This window comes from Mauremys mutica, chromosome 1 (assembly GCF_020497125.1).
Source record: "Mauremys mutica isolate MM-2020 ecotype Southern chromosome 1, ASM2049712v1, whole genome shotgun sequence".
Taxonomy (NCBI): Eukaryota; Metazoa; Chordata; order Testudines; family Geoemydidae; genus Mauremys; species Mauremys mutica.
In genome coordinates this window covers 759,254-778,901 of record NC_059072.1, presented here as the reverse complement: position 1 = coordinate 778,901, position 19,648 = coordinate 759,254, and the positions used below count along the sequence as shown (strand labels likewise).

General features: G+C 45.6%; 1 protein-coding gene and 1 long non-coding RNA gene across 6 annotated transcripts in view; one reads left to right on the top strand and one right to left on the bottom strand.

The window, feature by feature from the left end:
• SHANK3 (SH3 and multiple ankyrin repeat domains 3) overlaps window positions 1–19,648 on the bottom strand; it is a 748,791-nt gene that overhangs the window by 509,577 nt on the left and 219,566 nt on the right. For all 5 annotated transcript variants that reach the window (XM_045026870.1, XM_045026889.1, XM_045026909.1 and 2 more), the window contains exon 10: window positions 18,924–19,001. In XM_045026870.1, the coding sequence (XP_044882805.1) occupies window positions 18,924–19,001 (78 nt within the window). The remainder of the gene's footprint in view (window positions 1–18,923; window positions 19,002–19,648) is intronic.
• Window positions 7,090–15,432, top strand: LOC123375859. Its single transcript, XR_006581597.1, has 3 exons — window positions 7,090–7,278; window positions 9,629–9,789; window positions 15,253–15,432. It is a non-coding gene; the product is annotated as an uncharacterized LOC123375859 (long non-coding RNA).

Here is a 19,648-nt window from a genome sequence, read left to right as displayed (position 1 = left end):
TAGCCAACCCAACAGGAGCTGCTAAGGGAAAACTTTCCGATGATCGTGCACGGGGCACGCGCACACCTGACTGGAATTGATGTGAACAAGCACTCGAAGAAGAATAAGTGCTCCAGCAAGACTTGTGCAAGATGCTCATACTGGGGGACTATCAGGTTTGCGACAATGAGATTCAAGTCTCAGGATGCTCCCTGATAGAAGGGAATGCAATTGTCATGCTTTCAGGAACCTAGAGACACTTGGGTGAGAGAAAATAAGACTTGTTCTTAATGTATACATGATAGGCAGATATACTGCCAAATGGACTTTTAAAGAGTCTCTGGCTAAGCCCTGAGACTTTAAATGTAATGTATTTTAGACTGCAGGGATTCCAGTTTAAGATAGGCTTATTCCCTCATTATTGGCCCAGACAGAGAACCATGGCCATTTTTTCTTATAGCATTTAAGGACAGAGCTTTTCCTAATCTGCAACAGGAGTGTCTGGGCTCTCTGGAAGCAAAAATGGGCTACATTAGTTAGTAAATTATCTTCCACACTGTGAGATGGGGTGACTCTGGATTGGGATACAGAACTCACCCTTGCTGTTGAGACAGGAGGTCTGGAGAGAGAAGCATCAGATATGGTGTCTCTTCAGACAGATGTTGAAGGTCTGAATACCAATGCTGGAAAGGCTGCCTTGGAGCTATCAAGGCATGCTAAGTATCAGAGGGGTAGCCGTGTTAGTCTGGATCTGTAAAAGCAGCAAAGAATCCTGTGGCACCTTATAGACTAACAGACGTTTTGGAGCATGAGCTTTCGTGGGTGAATACCCACTTCGTCGGATGCAAGTAGTGGAAATTTCCAGGGGCAGGTATATATATGCAAGCAAGAAGCAAGCTAGAGATAACGAGGTTAGTTCAATCAGGGAGGATGAGGCCCTGTTCTAGCAGTTGAGGTGTGAAAACCAAGGGAGGAGAATAGGATGCTAGTGCTGTCTGTCAATATTTCTCACAACCCTATATATTAAGGGGTATGAGAAGGGAGGCATACAGGAGAGCTTGGCTCCAATTCCACAGAAACATGTTTGAGAGAGAGATTTTGCCCCTCTCTGCATGGTGCAGTATTGATGATACTTGGTGGTCTCTCTTTGGGCAGCTCCATTTGAGAAATAGTGCTCTGGCCACCATTTTGCTTTACGGCTCATTTGCATTGATCCTGAGTCCTCCCGCTGAACGTTTCCATCTTCCTCCCCTACCACGGGTAGAGCTGTGGGATGAAGCAGATTCTGAAAGTACCACAGCCACAATTTTCATGCTTCTACAGCCAGGAGCTGGGACTGCACTCCTCCCAGCTTGTTTATATGGGTCACGGCTACTGTGATGTTCTTCAGCACTTGTACTACTCAGTACTACAGAGATGGGTGAAAGGCCTTGAGGACCCACCATACTGCCCCAAGCTCAAGCACACTATTAGCTAATATACATTTCTAGATGATTTTGTATTTACACTAAGTTGTATAAGTTTAAACTCTGTTTCCTAGAATACATTGTACTCATGTCAAGCTTTACTGTGGAAAGTTACCAGGAGTTAAATTGTTCCAGCCTTTGTTCTTTGTATGGGCAGAATCTGTGAGAAGTAAAATTTATGGCATGTGAAGGAATGTTTGTGATGCTTTGTACCTCGGGGAAACACCCTACACCCCCATGTTCATCTTTATAAAATGATTATGTGGTATCCAATGCAAAGTTGTCATATCGGGTGTCTTCAGAAGGCTCATGATATACTGAGCATGGTTGTTATAGTGATGTTATAGTAATCATTACAGTAATGTTATAGTAAGGTTATAGGTTATAATTTCATGTATATAGTTATGAGGCTGAAAATGTATCCTCACGGCTTATCATAGAATCACAGAATATCAGGGTTGGAAGAGACCTCAGGAGGTATCTAGTCCAACCCCCTGCTCAAAGCAGGACCAATTCCCAACTAAATCATCCAGCCAGGGCTTTGTCAAGCCTGACCTTAAAAACCTCTAAGGAAGGAGATTCCACCACCTCCCTAGGTAACCCATTCCAATGTTTCACCACCCTCCTAGTGAAAACGTTTTTCCTAATATCCAACCTAAACCTCCCTGTAGTGGGGCGGATGGCCCCACTCCCTGTGAGAGTGGGCTGCGGCAGGCCAGGGCGCCTGCGCAGACAGGGAGCCAATCAAAGAAAGGCTTATTGAGAGCCAATTAGGGCCCAGTTTGGAGACAGCCAATCAGGGCCAGGCTCAGACGTATATAAAGGCTGCCCAGAGCAGTCAGTCTGTCCCAGGCCTTCGAGAGGGGAAGGTCAGTCTCCAATGGTGGAGGCCACCATGGACAGTGCAGTGCTGGCCAGGGCTTGGGGAGGCTAAAGAGCTTGAACCCATAGCCGCCAGGCTGCAGGCCCTGAACGGAAGGGCCTAGCGGGTGCAAGGGGCCGTAGGGGAAGCGGCCCAGGGAAACAGAGGAGGGGAGAGAAGGAGGACAGCGAGGCTGATGCCAGAGGGTCCCTGGGCCGGGACCCACAGTAGAGGGCGGGCCTGAGTCCCCCTCTTCCTCCTTGCAGTACACCCAGCCAATGGCTGTAGGGAGTGGCCATCATACTACGCCAAATCCCTAAAAGAGGGATTGGACTCAGAGGGCGGTTGGACATAGTGGCTGGGGTGTAGGACTGCTGATCACCGACCCCCGGAAGGGGGTGCAGATGGACTAAGGGGCATTGCCGGAGAGCAGTGGCCTCGAAGAGGACGCTGCTGAGCAGGCAGCAACGCGGGTCCAGAGACAGCAACAGAGGGCAGAACGACGGACGGGACACCACCAGGAGGGGCGCTCCACTGGACAGAGCTAATTCCCGGAGTCACCAGCAGGAGGCGCTAGGTGGTGAGTCCCACCCCGTTACACTCCCCCACTGCAACTTAGGACCATTACTCCTTATTCTGTCATCTGGTACCACTGAGAACAGTCTAGATCCATCCTCTTTGGAACCCCATTTCAGGTAGTTGAATGCAGCTATCAAATCCCCCTTCATTCTGCTCTTCTGCAGACTAAACAATCCCAGATCCCTCAGCCTCTCCTCATAAGTCATGTGCTCCAGCCACCTTTCCAATACAGCAGAACAGGTCCCAGGACTAAAAGCATCGGAGATGAGGCACCAGGAAGCCCAGTCCAATCAGAACCAAAACCTTTGGTGCCAAGGCAGTGTGGTTCCAGAAGTGGCTGCCTAAATGTCTCTATTTTTCTTTTTAATTCTTGCTTCCTAGAAGCTCAGGGGGATGGCAAAGCACAGCTGGACTGCACAGAAATAGGCAAAGCCTACAGATTCAGTGATTCAGTATAAGCAGGCAATATTGGAGCAGACTCCAGGAAAGTTCTTTATGGCCTGTCTTCAGAAACGAAGCATGGAAACCGATGTTTGGAACCTGGGTGTCTCCAAGCAGGAATGGCCATGAATGGTTTCAAAGTCAAGGCATCAGCAGCAGATTAGAACTCAGTCATTTGAAGAACCAGTAAGCAGGATGGCACTGAATGAGATCCAGAAGTTACTGGAGCTACCTCAGGCAGGGCCTGGGAATGGTTTCCAAGATTTTAGTACTGAGGATGTCTAGGACACCTTGGCTAGGGAACCCAGTTAAAGGCTTTCAGAGCCAACAGAGACCTTTCTGGATCCTACTAAGAACCCCAGTCTTCAAATGTGACTGTTCTATTGAATCTGGAGAGACTTCCACAAAAAGATCGACTAGAGCCTCATTTCACTATCCCTGCAGGCCCTAGGAGTAAACTATCTGTAGACATCAACTCTGAGTAGTGTTTACGTGAGACTAAGTGTCTGACACAAGGAAGAAAGGAGAGCAGTAGAACAGAGACCCTGGACTTCAGAAAAGCAGACTTCGACTCCCTCAGGGAACTGATGGGCAAGGTCCCCTGGGAGAATAACATGACGGGGAAAGGAGTCGAGGAAAGCTGGCTGTATTTTAAAGAATCCTTATTGAGGTTGCAGGAACAAACCATCCCGATGTGTAGGAAGAAAAGTAAATATGGCAGGCGACCAGCTTGGCTTAACAGTGAAATCCTTGCTCGTCTTAAACACAAAAAAACAGTTTACAAGAAGTGGAAGATTGGACAAATAACCAGGGAGGAGTATAAAAGTATTGTTCAGGCATGCAGGAGTGAAATTAGGAAGGCCAAATCACACTTGGAGTTGTGGCTAGCCGGAGATGTTAGGAGTAACAAGAAGGGTTTTTTCAGGTATGTTAGCAACAAGAAGAAAGTCAAGGAAAGTGTGGGCCCCTTGCTGAATGAGGGAGGGAACCTAGTGACAGAGGATGTGGAGAAAGCTAGTGTACTCAATGCTTTTTTTGCCTCTGTCTTCACAGACAAGGTCAGCTCCCAGACAGCTGCACTCTGCAGCACGGTATGGGGAGGAGGTGACCAGCTCTCTGTGGAGAAAGAAGTAGTTCGGGACTATTTAGAAAAGCTGGATGAGCACAAGTCCATGGGGCCGGATGCACTGCATCCAAGGGTGCTAAAGGAGTTGGCCGATGAGATTGCAGAGCCATTGACCATTATCTTTGAAAAATCATGGCGATCGGGGGAGGTCCCGGATGACTGGAAAAAAGCTAATGTAGTGCCCATCTTTAAAAAAGGGAAGAAGGAAGATCCAGGGAACTACAGGCCAGTCAGTCTCACCTCAGTCCCTGGAAAAATCATGGAACAGGTCCTCAAGGAATCAATTCTGAACCACTTAAAGGAGGGGAAAGTGATCAGGAACAGTCAGCATGGATTCACCAAGGGCAAATCATGCCTGACTAACCTAATTGCCTTCTATGATGAAATAACTGGCTCTGTGGATGAGGGGAAAGCAGTGGATGTGCTATTTCTGGACTTTAGCAAAGCTTTTGATACAGTCTCCCACAGTATTCTTGCCAGCAAGTTAAAGAAGTATGGGCTGGATGAATGGACGGTAAGGTGGATAGAAAACTGGCTAGATGGTCGGGCTCAACGGGTAGTGATCAATGGTTCCATGTCTAGTTGGCAGCCGGTATCAAGTGGAGTGCCCCAAGGGTTGGTGCTGGGGCCGGTTTTGTTCAATATCTTCATTAACGATCTGGAGGATGGTGTGGACTGCACCCTTAGCAAGTTTGCAGATGACACTAAACTGGGAGGAGTGGTTGATACGCTGGAGGGTAGGGATAGGATACAGAGGGACCTAGACAAATTAGAGGATTGGGCCAAAAGAAATATCATGAGGTTCAACAAGGACAAGTGCAGAGTCCTGCACTTAGGACGGAAGAATCCCAAGCACTGCTACAGACTAGGGACCGAATGGCTGGGCAGCAGTTCTGCAGAAAAGGACCTAGGGGTTACGGTGCATGAAAAGCTGAATATGAGTCAACAGTGTGCCCTTGTTGCCAAGAAGGCTAATGGCATTTTGGGTTGTATAAGTAGGGGCATTTCCAGCAGATCGAGGGATGTGATCATTCCCCTCTATTCAGCACTGGTGAGGCCTCATCTGGAGTACTGTGTCCAGTTTTGGGCCCCACACTACAAGAAGGATGTGGATAAATTGGAGAGAGTCCAGAGGAGGGCAACAAAAATGATTAGGGGGCTGGAGCACATGACTTATGAGGAGAGGCTGAGGGAACTGGGATTGTTTAGCCTGCAGAAGAGAAGAATGAGGCGGGATTTGATAGCTGCTTTCAACTACCTGAAAGGGGGTTCCAAAGAGGATGGATCTAGACTGTTCTCAGTGGTAGAAGATGACAGAACAAGGAGTAATGGTCTCAAGTTGCAGAGGGGGAGGTTTAGGTTGGACATTAGGAAAAACTTTTTCACTAGTAGGGTGGTGAAGCACTGGAATGGGTTACCTAGGGAGGTAGTGGAATCTCCTTCCTTAGAGGTTTTTAAGGTCAGGCTTGACAAAGCCCTGGCTGGGATTATTTAGTTGGGTTTGGTCCTGCTTTGAGCAGGGGTTTGGACTAGATGACCTCCTGAGGTCCCTTCCAACCCTGAGATTCTATGATTCTATGACACTGGAAAGACTCTGGGACAGGAGGTGCCAACTCAGTAGACCCCAAAGGGTCAGGGAGACGACGATGCCGCCTGTAAAACAGAGAGGCAATGGTGTCAAGTTCATAGCACCAGACTCAGGGCATGGCTACACTAGAGAGTTTACAGCACCGATGCAGCTGTGCCACTGTAGGTTCTCTAATGTAGCTGCTCTAAGCTGTTGGGTGAGAGCTCTCCCATCAGCTTAACTACTCTAGCCCCCATGAGCAGCAGTAGTTTTGTCAGCGTGAGAAGCTCTTCTGCCGACGTAGCACTGTCCACAACAGCACTTATGTCAGCGTAACTTATGTCACTCGGGGGGGGGGGTGATCTATTTTCTCGCTTGAGCAACCTAAATTATGCCGACAAAGGCAGTAGTGTAGATATAGCCTAAAGTCAATTTAGCTAGACTTGGGGCCTGTGAGCCATGGATGCCAGACATGGAGCCTCACTGAATGTGGTTTGCCTGAATCTGCAGTGCTGGATCCTCAGCACTGGTCTGCTCAGCATAGAATTGATGGTGTTAAAAAATCAAGGGTGCCACACCTTCAGACTCAGCCAACCTTGACAAATCAGGAACTCTGACAACACTTAGATAAGCTATAACACCTCTCTAGTAAGTGGAACTTCAGAGACAGTCCACAGGGCTTACACTGGACCCTGCTGACCTGGGAAAGGGACTAGGGGTTTGGGTATTGCTGATACCAGGCACTAAACCACTTTGACAAATGGTTCACCTGAGTTGACAAGAAGGGGTGAATTCGTGTCAACTATTGAGAATAGGCCACTTCCACCTTAATTGAATTGGCCTCATTAGCACGGACCATCCACTTGGTAAGGCAACTCCCATCTTTTCATGTGCTGTTATATATATCTGCTTACTGTATTTTTCACTCCATGCATCTGATGAAGTGGGTTTTAGCCCACGAAAGCTTATACCCAAATAAATGTGCTAGTCTCTAAGGTGTCACAAGGATTCCTTGTTGTTTTTATAGATGGATCTGAGGAGCCTATTGTCTTTTGGAGGGATACAGAACCTCTTCAGTTAGTGGTTGATTAAAGTCACCAGTGCTGTATCTTCAGCACTGGTGGAATCCAGGGGTCTTACCGCTATACAGCAAAGTGGCTCAACAGAGTCAATTTTGCCTGATTCTCAGCAACAGATGTGGTCGTCCAAGATAGATCCAGGAACCTGACCCAAGTATATTGATGCTGCAGCATTTCAAGTAAGTGGGACACCATTCAATTCTGCCAGAACCTTGACACTGCACCTGACACCCCTGAGAGCTGTAGGGATGTTAATACCATGTATAAAGGGCACTGGACTGTTTTATCAAGCGGTTCACCACAGTCCATGGTGCTAGATCCTAGGCTCTAGCTTCTGTCAACTTGGATGGATCCTGGGACTTTAGTTCTACTTATATTAGGCACCAAACTCGGCTGGTTGACTAGAGTTGATAGTGCCAGGTCCTGGCAGTGAGTTAGGTCAACCTGGAGGGATCTAGGACTTCGGTGCCAGATTAGGTTGACCCAGACAAATTCAGGGACCTTGGTGCCATGTTGACTGTGCCAGACTTTGACACTGGGCTCTGTCAGCTGGAGAAGATTTGGGACCTGGATGTTGTTTAAGTTGGGCACAAGCCATTGTGGCTGGCAGACCTCCAAAATTGGACCTGCACCTTACCAGATTGATGCAATTGGGCCTGAGCAGCCTCCCAGTAGCACAGGTGAGTGAGGCAGCTTGCCCACTTTTGCAAGTCAATCTCCAAAGCTGATGCCAGATGTGTACACTGCCAGACAGGGGAATACTGAGTAGCAGGAGGGAGGTTATATTAGCTCTGTACTGGTGCAACCGCTACTGAAATACTGCATCCAGTCCTGGTGCCCACAATTCAAAGTTGATGATAAATTGGACAGAGTTCAGAGAACAGCTACAAGAATGTTTAAATGATTGGAAAACCTGCCTTAGAGTAACAGACTCAAAATCAGTCTCTTTAGTTTAACCAAGACGCGACATGATCACAGTCTATTAGTACCTACATGGGGAATATAAATTTGAAAATAGAGTATCAGAGGGGTAGCCGTGTTAGTCTGGATCTGTAAAAGCAGCAAAGAATCCTGTGGCACCTTATAGACTAACAGACATATTGGAGCATGAGCTTTCATGGGTGAATACCCACTTCGTCGGATGCATGTAGTGGAAATTTCCAGGGGCAGGTATATATATGCAAGCAAGAAGCAGGCTACAGATAACGAGGTTAGATCAATCAGGGAGGATGAGGCCCTCTTCTCGCAGCTGAGGTGTGAAAACCAAGGGAGGAGAAACTGGTTTTGTAGTTGGCAAGCCATTCAGTCTTTGTTTAATCCTGAGCGGATGGTGTCAAATTTGCAGATGAACTGAAGCTCAGCAGTTTCTCTTTGGAGTCTGGTCCTGAAGTTTTTTTGCTGCAGGATGGCCACCTTAAGATCTGCTATTGTGTGGCCAGGGAGGTTGAAGTGTTCTCCTACAGGTTTTTGTATATTGCCATTCCTAATATCTGATTTGTGTCCATTTATCCTTTTCCGTAGAGACTGTCCAGTTTGGCCGATGTGCATAGCAGAGGGGCATTGCTGGCAGATGATGGCGTATATTACATTGGTGGACGTGCAGGTGAATGAACTGGTGATGGTGTGGCTGATGTGGTTAGGTCCTGTGATGGTGTCGCTGGTGTAGATATGTGGGCAGAGTTGGCATCGAGGTTTGTTGCATGGATTGGTTCCTGAGTTAGAGTTACTATGGTGCAGTGTGCAGTTACTGGTGAGAATATGCTTCAGGTTGGCAGGTTGTCTGTGGGCGAGGACTGGCCTGCCACCCAAGGCCTGTGAAAGTGTGGGATCATTGTCCAGGATGGGTTGTAGATCCCTGATGATGCGTTGGAGGGGTTTTAGCTGGGGACTGTATGTGATGGCCAGTGGAGTCCTGTTGGTTTCTTTCTTGGGTTTGTCTTGCAGTAGGAGGCTTCTGGATACACGTCTGGCTCTGTTGATCTTTTTCCTTATTTCCTCGTGCGGGTATTATAGTTTTGAGAATGCTTGGTGGAGATTTTGTAGGTGTTGGTCTCTGTCTGAGGGGTTAGGAGAACACTTCAACCTGCTGAGCTTCAGTTCATCTGCAAATTTGACACCATCAGCTCAGGATTAAACAAAGACTGTGAATGGCTTGCCAGCTACAAAACCAGTTTCTCCTCCCTTGGTTTTCACACCTCAGCTGCTAGAAGAGGGCCTCATCCTCCCTGATTGAACTAACTTCGTTATCTCTAGCCTGCTTCTTGCTTGCATATATATACCTGCCCCTGGAAATTTCCACTACATGCATCCGACGAAGTGGGTATTCACCCACAAAAGCTCATGCTCCAAAACGTCTGTTAGTCTATAAGGTGCCACAGGACTCTTTGCTGCTTTTGAAAATAGAGGGCTCTTCACTCTAGCAGACCAAGATCTCACAAAATCTAATAGAAGTTGAGGACAGTGGGAGTGCCCCTTGCTCGGTAAGAACTAAAGCCTGATCATTGACAAACACCCTATTGTCTGTTCAAGTCCTATCTAAGAAGACTGCTGTGAGATCCAGAAAGAGAACAGTAATACAGCTATCACACTACCATGGCTGAATCACCTGAATGAACTCTCCATATCGAGATGCTTGTAATTGTGACTGTGAAGCTAACCTGGAGAACTCACCATCATGCCAGTTCCAACTGGTAAGTAGCCAAATGACTTTTATACATTCACTAGTGTTAACCCACGGGTTTGCCACTCAAGTTTGTGGTTTTATGGTGCATATGAATAGGGGTGGGGGAGTGTGTGTGTTGTGCTGGGAGATTTGTTTAATTTTTTGCGGGTGGCAAACAAGGGATGCGTGCTACAGTGAGAAGCTATCTGCATTTGGGGTTATTGTGTCTGCTGGTTTTGTATTTGCCTGGGTGCTTCTGCTGACTTGTGTTGTGCTGGGTTAGGAGATTTGTATTGATTTGTGTGGGGGTGGATGTTCAGTTAGGATTTTGTGTTGATCTCTTTGGATATGAAAGTTGTATGGGGGGGGTTGTTTTAAGTTGTATGGCTGGTGAATCAACCTTTGAAGAATGGTGGCAGTTGGGCCAAGTAATCCACTATCTGTACACTGGCCAAACCGGACAGTCTCTACGTAAAAGAATAAATGGACACAAATCAGACGTCAAGAATAATAACATTCAAAAACCAGTTGGAGAACACTTCAATCTCCCTGGTCACTCGATTACAGACCTAAAAGTCACAATATTACAACAAAAAAACTTCAAAAGCAGACTCCAACAAGAGACTGCTGAATTGGAATTAATTTGCAAAATGGATACCATTAAATTAGGCTTAAATAAAGACTGGGAGTGGATGGGTCATTACACAAAGTAAAACTATTTCCCCATGTTTATTTCCCCTCCCCCTCCCCCCATTCCTCACAACTTCTTGTCTACTACTGCAAATGGACCATTTTGATTACCACTACAAAAAGTTTTTTTCTCTCCTGCTGGTAATAGCTCACCTTAACTGATCACTCTCATTAGAGTGTGTATGGTAACACCTGTTTCATGTTCTCTGTGTATTGTGACAAAGTTCCTCCTCTACCTTGGTGGGTCCTGCGCTTATTGGCGGATTTGCTCGCCTCACAGATTCAGCCTGTGGATCGGGAAACAGACCAGAGACCTTCCCCTCTGGTAGAACCCACAGTCCAGATCAACTCCTCCTGTGTTTGATCAGGAGTTGGGAGGTTTGGGGGGAACCTGGGCCCACCCTCTACTCCGGGTTCTAGCCCAGGGCCCTGTGGACTGCAGCTGTCTAGAGTGCCTCCTGGTACAGTTGTACAACAGCTACAACTCCCTGGGCTACTTCCCCATACCCTCCTCCCAACACCTTCTTTGTCCTCACCACCGGACCTTCCTCCTGATGTCTGATAACACTTGTACTTCTCAGTCCTCCAGCAGGATGCCTACTCACTCTCCGCTTCTTGCACGCCTCTTGCTCCCAGTTCCTCGCACGCACGTCCTCTCCTCTGTCTCCCTGGTTCCCTTTGGCCTGACTGGAATGAGCGCTTTTATAGCATCAGAGGGGCCTTAATTAGAGTCAGGTGCTTAACAGCCTCACCTGACTTTTAGCAGGTTAATTGGAGTCAGGTGTTCTCATTAGCCTGGAGCAGCCCCTGCTCTGGTCACTCAGGGAACAGAAAACTGCTTATCCAGTGGCCAGTATAAATTTGTTAGTCTCTAAGGTGCCACAAGTGCTCCTTGGCGGATATGGACCAACACAGCTGCTACTCTGAAAACTATCTGTGCAGTCTCCCTCATATCCCTGTGAAATTGTTGCATGTAAATTAGCTGTAGAGTGAAGGTGGTGATTGTTTGACTTACCTCTGACATCACAATGGTCTAGGACTCTTGGCATGGGATAAATATATGTCTTACTGTTTATTATATATCGATGCTTACCAAGTGGCAACTGAATTATGTTAGGCTAAATCAGGGGTAGGCAACCTATGGCACGCATGCCAAAGGCGGCACATGAGCTAATTTTCAGTGGCTCTCACATTGCCCAGGTCCTGGCCACCGCTCCAGGGGGCTCTGCATTTTAATTTAATTTTAAATGAAGCTTCTTAAACATTTTAAAAACCTTATTTACTTTACATACAACAAAAGTTTAGTTATATATTATAGACTTACAGAAAGACCTTCTAAAACATTAAAATGTATTACTGGCACGCGAAACTTTAAATTAGAGTGAATAAACGAAGACTCAGCACACCACTTCTGAAAGGTTGCCGACCCCTGGGCTAAATGCTTCTCAGAAAGTGCATCCCTCAGTTAAAACCCTCTGAAAACTAAAATGTATGATGTGTATATGTTTCACTAACAAGTTTAATATTAGTTTTCTAGAAACTAGGCTAAAATCAACAAGTAATTCAGAGTGTTGAGGCTGGAGAAACTCACTATATAACAGGAAATTGTGCTCGTCTACAGCAAAAAGTATTGTGAGAAACCCTTAGTGTTTCAAAGAGCTCAGCCTAGAAATCACAGATGTTGTGGTCAAAAGAACTGATAACTTCATAGACAGATAAAAAGAGGAAGAAGCTTTGATTTGGCCGTAAATGAAAGGTTTTACCACTATTTGAATCTTTGGTTAAAGTGACATAAGATCTTGCAGTGCTGGTGATAATCCAGAAAAATTAGAATAGCATAAAAATAATTACCTGCATATTATATTTGGGTTTAATGTGAAATAATCCACTGGCATATAAAATTGATTAAAATAATCTATATTTAAGGATCCATGATTTCATGTTCATAACAAAATTACCTGCCTAGGCTAGTATAGAACTAGTACTGAATTAATTGAACTGATTTATTAACTCTTGATAATTGTAACTTCTCAGGTTCAGTTCAATTTTTGAGTGTTCACAATGTCAGCTAACATCTTCATTCTGCTTTCTATAATTTCTTACTTGCTTTAAAAGCTATTTTTTTTCTAATTTAACTCATAAAGGTATAATAATTCTCCAGTCTGTTCTTTAGCTAAGGAACAGAGAGAAAAACCTAGCGGAGGTAACTGGTTAATTAAATGGTTTATTCACTGTGTGTTTTTTAACCTCACTGTCTCATACAGCAAGATGGTTATGATTGGTGTGACCATCAATGCTCACAGCACTGAAGGCCATGGGGTTGCACAGGTGTCACCAAGTCAGCATTTTGGATATTACTGGGGATGATGTTTAAGTAGGAAACAGGAGACTCGCAGAACCCAGGCTGAGTTTCCTGGGCTGGAACTTAAAAATAAATTAGTTTGTGCTTGTAAACATTAAGCACATGAGATACAGCCACTGCAAGACAATATACGTGATGTCCCTTGGTGCCATCTCTAGAGGATTACTTGCCACAGCAAAATCAAACCTTCTCAGTCAGTGAGTTAAAGACATGCTGACATCTTAAGCAACTATTACAGTTTCTTGATGAGGAATGGGCAATGACAGGAGCACAGGACTCTGATACTCATCACTTCATTTGGAGCAAGATGTCTGAAGGATATCTGCAAACTGCCAGGGTTATCTAAAGAGATGGGGTAATAGCTTTTATTGGAGCAAAAAGAACGAGGAGTACTTGTGGCACCTTAGAGACTAACAAATGTATTTATTGGAGCAGTATCTGCTGGTGAGAGGGAAGCTTTGGAGCCACACAGAGTAATTCTTCAGGTCTGGGAAAGTCACCCTGAGTGTCACAGCTAAATGCAAGCTTGAACAGATTGTTTAGTGTAAGTAGTTGGCACATATTCTAAGGGGCCATTCAAAGTAGAGTGGCCCGTTAACACCTCTGCAATCATAGGACAAAAAGAGGGGGTTAGTGGGTTACACAGATTGTTGTAATAAGCCATACATTTAGTATCTTTTTGTTCTGTTCAATCATCAGACTGTCTAGAGTGGTTCAGGACTGTGAGTGCCTACCTCAGTGCAGACTGTCAAAAGCAGGGCAGACACTTCAAACTGGTCATGTGTTCTACAATTAGATATCTCTCTCACACACACACACACCCAGCATCTAATGTGAACTCCCAAAGTACTATAATAGTCTTATAATGGAGTGACAGACAGTCCCCTTAGATTTCAGAGTAGCAGCCATGTTAGTCTGTATCCACAAAAAGAACAAGAGTACTTGTGGCACCTTACAGACTAACAAATTTATTTGAGCATAAGTTTTCATGGGCTACAGTCCACTTCATCAGATGCATAGCATGGAACATATAGTAAGAAGATATATATACATACAGAGAACATGAAAAAATGGAAGTAGCCATACAAACTGTAAGAGGCTAATCAATTAAAAAAAACTTTTGTGGTTATAATCAAGATGGCCCATTTTACACAGTTGACAAGAAGGTGTAAGGATACTTAACATGGGGAAATAGACTCAATACGTGTAATGACCCAGCCACTCCCAGTCTCTATTCAAACCCAAGTTAATAGTATCTAGTTTGCATATTAATTCAAGCTCAGCAGTTTCTCTCCTTAGACACTCCAGTCTATCTTGCCACCCAGGCAAACTGGACTATGTGACAGCTGGTCACGTTAATCAAAATTCACAAATATTCCAGTCCCAAGAGACCAGTCACTCACTCACCCACATCAATTTGCATCCAAAGACAATAGTGGTATTCAATTCTATAGTGAACTAACTAAAGTTTTATTAGCTACGAAAAAGGAAAGAAAATTACTGAGAGGTTACAGCAGGTAAAACACATGTACATGTGAGTCTCAATCTATAATTCCTAATGGTGGCAGACATGTAGTAATCTGCCAGTTTCCCAAAAGTTTCTCAGAGCTATCCAGACTAACTCTGGGGCTTTGGCTACACTTACACTTCAAAGCGCTGCCGCAGCAGCGCTTTGAAGCGCTAAGTGTAGTCAAAGCGCCAGCGCTGGGAGAGAGCTCTCCCAGCGCTGTCCGTACTCCACCTCCCTGTGGGGAATAACGTACAGCGCTGGGAGCCGCGCTCCCAGCGCTGGGGCTTTGACCACACTGGCGCTTTGCAGCGCCGCAATTTGCAGCGCTGGAGAGGGTGTGTTTTCACACCCTGCTGCAGCGCTGCAAATTTGTAAGTGTAGCCAAGCCCTGGGGATCTCCATCTTCTCACTCAGTTATTCTGCTCTGTCAGAATCCAAACAGTTCAGAGACTGGAGAGGTGTTAATGGGCCACTCTACCTTGAATGGTCCCTTACAATATGTGCTAATCACTTATGCTAAACAATCTGTTCCCTCTTGCATTTAGCTGTGAGGCTCAGAATACCTTTCCCAGACTTGAAGAAGAGCTCTGTGTAGCTCAAAAACTTGTCTCTCTCACCAACAGAAGTTGGTCCAATAAAAGACATTACTGTGATGGTCTGTATTCCTATTCCTGTATACCTCATTCCTTCTGAGGTATCATTTGAAAAAATGAATAATTTGCTGATTATTATTGTCTTGGTAAAATATGTGTGGCAACACTGAAGAGTTGTAAAATTCTGTAAAATAACATTACTGGGACATGTTCCAAGTTTAGAAAAGCAGGCACAAACCAGTTCCTCAAAGACAAAAGGCAAACTGATGCCTCAGCCCGATTTCAACAAAATCAAATGGACTATTATCACCTGGTTATGCCGCCATTCTTTGGCAGGAAAAGGAGTGCAAGCAAGGAATTTACATTTTGGCAAAGAAACAGATGGAGGTTCCCATCCTTCCAGACTTCCTGTCTCCTGGACCCCAGATGGAGATGATTTTTGAAGAAAAGGAGAGCTATAAGAAAGGGGGATAGATACCTCAAGATATCTCTCCCTTCATCACTATTCATGGCCTTGACAACACTTGAAGGAGAAAGGAAGCATCACTGGACTAGGGAGGGGTCTTGGCTGAAAGGACTTCAGCCAGTCAGATTGCTACAGCATGTGGTGAGAGAAACTTTTGCTTTATAATAACTCAGCTTGTTAAGTTTGCGTTGGATGCATTTTACTTTTTATTTCTTTGTAATCAATTCTAACTTTTATCTCTCATTACTTGTAATCACTTAAAATCTATCTTTCTGTAGTTAATAAACTTGTTTTATTGTTTTATCTAACCAGTGTGTTTGGACTGAAGTGTTTGGGAAACTCCATTTGGGATACATTGAATTTGTGCACATCATTTTCTATTAATGAAATGACGGACTTTCTATGAGCTTGTGTTATCCAAGGGTGTGCTGGGCAGTACAAGATGTACATTTCTGGGAAAAGCCTGGGACTGGGAGTTTGCTGGTGCTGCCCTGCAGTGTAATACAAGAGTGGCTGGTTGGCTATAGCACTCATACAGTATAGCTGGGAGCGATTTACATGCTGGAGGCTGTGTGTGAGCAGACCAGGGATGGTTGCTCTCACAGCGAAGCAGTGTAAAAGGCACCCCAAGTTGGAGAACTGAGGGGACACAGTTGTCCAGCAGTCCAGACTGTACCCTGGGGAATGTCACAATTACCTCACCCACCTTGTCTCTCTAATATCCTGGGATCAAGACGGCTAAAACTAGACTACATACAACAGTGGGTTACCTAGGGCAGTTTCTCACCCTGTGGGTGGAATCTTCAAAAAAAAATAATAATTAAAATATTCAGGTGGGTCTTACCTCACTGATTGAGAACAAAATTCTGCAAAATTGCCAGGTCACTAGAACACAGCAGGAGGGAAGAGAGGTCAGGACAGGAGCATCTTATTCCCTTCCCCTCCTCCTGCTGCTGTTTCCCCACCTTTGCTTTGCTTTGCCCCCTACTTCCTACAAACTCCAGCAATGGGAAGGTCTCTTTTTCCCCACTTTTCCAGCCCAGAGAGTGCTCAACTCGGGGATGGAGGAAGAGCCGTTCTAGAGGCTGTGGTGCCCACGCTGCAGTCTCTGGATGCAGTACCTTTGTGGAGCTGAATGCTTTGTAGGTTAGGTTAGGTTAGGTTAGGTTAGGGAGATGAGATGGGGAGAAAAATATCCCCAACACAGCATCCCCCAACACAGCAGCCACCAACCCTCACAAGCACTATACCCATCATCATTTCCATCACCCACTCTACAGGGCCCCCGACGATTGTTTCTTCTCATGACCCAAATCACACAATCCTGTGCAAAAGGGTCGCTGCATGATCTGGAATCATTTAACGGGTGACAGAGCTAAAGAGGTTGAGACTCACTGCTCTTTGAAAAGCCATCAGCATACCTCTTCCCTACAATGGCCTAATCTGCATATGCAATCATGGTAACTGTATATGCACATTACCTATTGGACTGGAAACATTGTGTGTGAACTGTTTGCTTAATTTGTTTAAAAGTCAGATTCTCATGCTTGATAAAAATCATTTTATGTGCCATTGAAATGCAGCCACCTCGTAGTAGAACATAACAGTCTTCAGAAAACCTATAGCATCTGTACACAGCACTCTGGAAAAGGAAGTGAGGAAGCCAGTTTCCAAATAGCAACTGCAGGGGGAATTTGGGGAGGCAGACTGTATCTACCCAAGTTGGAGTTAATATCCCCTGCCCTTGGGAAAGATATCAGGAGATCTTTGATAATCAGGACCATGGTTTTCAGTCTTTTCTGAATGAGGATATGTGAGCGAATGTGTGTAAGCAAGTGTGTGAAAGGAGGGCTACAAGTTCAACAATAAAAAGAAGAAGAATGCAGCATTTACCGTGTGTGCATGTGCGCTGCCTCCCCCAGTCGCTCCAGGGACTGAACCAGTTCCAGAATAAGGAAGATGGGGCTAGAGTTTGTTTCAGTAATCCCCATCCTCATGTAAACCAGTGATCTGAATGAGCTCTCCCGTGCCATCTATTGACTAACTGGAGCAGAAGACCCCAGGAGCAGACTGTATTTGCCTAGACACACCTACTTTGCGTAGGTGATCAACAGACATCTCTGCTTTGCCAAAGTGATCAATTTTGACTGTTTTGGGTTAAAACTAACTTCAGTATTGGACGCAGAGGTAGTGAACTGTTGTTATCCTTACTGTATGATAAGTGCAGCAGAACTGTACTCAGTATGTCCTAATTGAGGGTGGTCACCATAACTGTAATGTCACTCACTAAGGGTGTGTGGGTGAGAGTGAGCGCAAATACAAGTAAAAGTGTGTGTGGGGTGGGGGATGACAGGTGTTCTGCTTGGTGGTGTAGACTCCACTGAAATGGTCTATGTGCCATGTGACCCTTCCTCTCAAGCGTTTAAAGACAGAACTAGTTAGACTCTACTGAGAGTCCTTGTGTCTTCTCAAGGATGACCAGAGCTGCAGTCACTAGTAAGCTGGGCTAGGGGGCTAAGCCTTAGATCTGGTGTGGGTCAGGTTCCCCACTAGCCAGGGAAATCACTAAGAGCTGAAATCACAAAGGGCTGGGCCAGGTGGTGGAACCTCAGAAAACAGCAAGACACCTAAAAGGGCAGCGGCAGCGATAAGCAGCTGCAGCAGTGAGTGATGAGCAGCAACAGACGCAGAGGTAATGCTCCAGCCCCACCCCCTCGGGGGCAGGAAGTGAACCCCCCTGAATGCAGCCCCGGACTCTGGGACTTCGCTGACCTCAGACAACAAACTGTGAGTGTGGTACAGTGAGTGAAAGGGGGAGGGGCACATTAAAAGGGCATTCGTCTGTTGGACTTTCACACCTCAAGATGGGAAACTTAAGGCAAAGGACACTGCCAGAGATACGGTAGGGTGGGTGTTTATAGAGCCCTTCAAATCCATGGATATCCACTTTATAGCTGCAGATATCTGCATCGGTGGACCATTTTTGCAGATTGCAGATCAGATGTGGATACAAATTTTGTATCTAGAGCCCTCCAAATCCATGGATATCCGCTTTATATCCACAGACTATTTCTGAGTCTCACCGATCAGATGCAGATACACACAGGTACTTACTTACTGTTTGAATCTAGGTGTTTACTTACTGTTTGCATCATTTTGAATCATTGTTTTTGTTAATGTGGTGTTCCTTCTCCTCTTAGTACAAGTTTTCTCTTGTTCTATATAGAGTCAACGCTTGCCAGTGGGGAAGTATTGCCTCATAGAGGTGCCATGGGTTGGTATTTAGTTTTCCCAGGTTTCAGGATTGTGGCTCAAAGTTGGTTTAGTTTTGTAATGTTAAGAGGAGCTCTGAGATATTAAACCAGGCCCTTGTGGCTGCTGACTCCACATGGCAGAAGGGTTACATCCACATGTGACTAGACTCCCCTTCTTCGCTGGGCACACACCTATGCTTTATCTACTAATACTCTTTCCCAGTGCTCTCTAAAACAAGGCACTTCTCCGTCATCAACAAAGGGAGGATGGCCTCACACTCTCTTACCTGGAACGCTGTCTGGCTGTTGTAGTTCCGAATCTCTTTGCTTGCACCACGGAACAGGAGGACCCGGGCACAACTCTCCTAGGAGACGAAAACCAGAGAAGAAAGAAGGAAATTATTAGCACTGATATGAGGAAAGAGGTGACCTTGGTTCATTCAGGAGTAGAGAGCTTCCTATTGCAAGGGAGAGAAATAAGGTAAGAATGTCAGAATTTACTTCTACAGCCTTAGATCATGTCTCTCCAATTCCACCTCTCCTGACCTCATCACGGCTTCAGGGGAACTGCCCTCCTGCCCACCCACAACCCAGTCAAGCTCCATGTCTCCAAATACCCGCTTAGCATTCAGGGGCGCAGCAGCTGGAAGTGCTCCCATCATACACTGTTGTCATAACTATGAAGGGAAGGGTAACAGCCTTCCTGTGTACAATACTATAAAATCCCTCCTGGCCAGAGACACCAAAATCCTTTTACCTGTAAAGGGTTAAGAAGCTCAGGTAACCTGGCTGACACCTGACCCAAAGGACCAATAAAGGGACAAGATACTTTCAAATCTTGGTGGGGGGAAGGCTTGTGTTTGTGCTCTTTGTTTTGGGGGTTCTTCGCTCTTGGGACTAAGAGGGACCAGACATCAATCCAGGCTCTCCAAATCTTTCTGAACCAGTCTCTCATATTTCAAACTTGTAAGTAACAGCCAGGCAAGGCGTGTTAGGTTTATCTTTGTTTTCT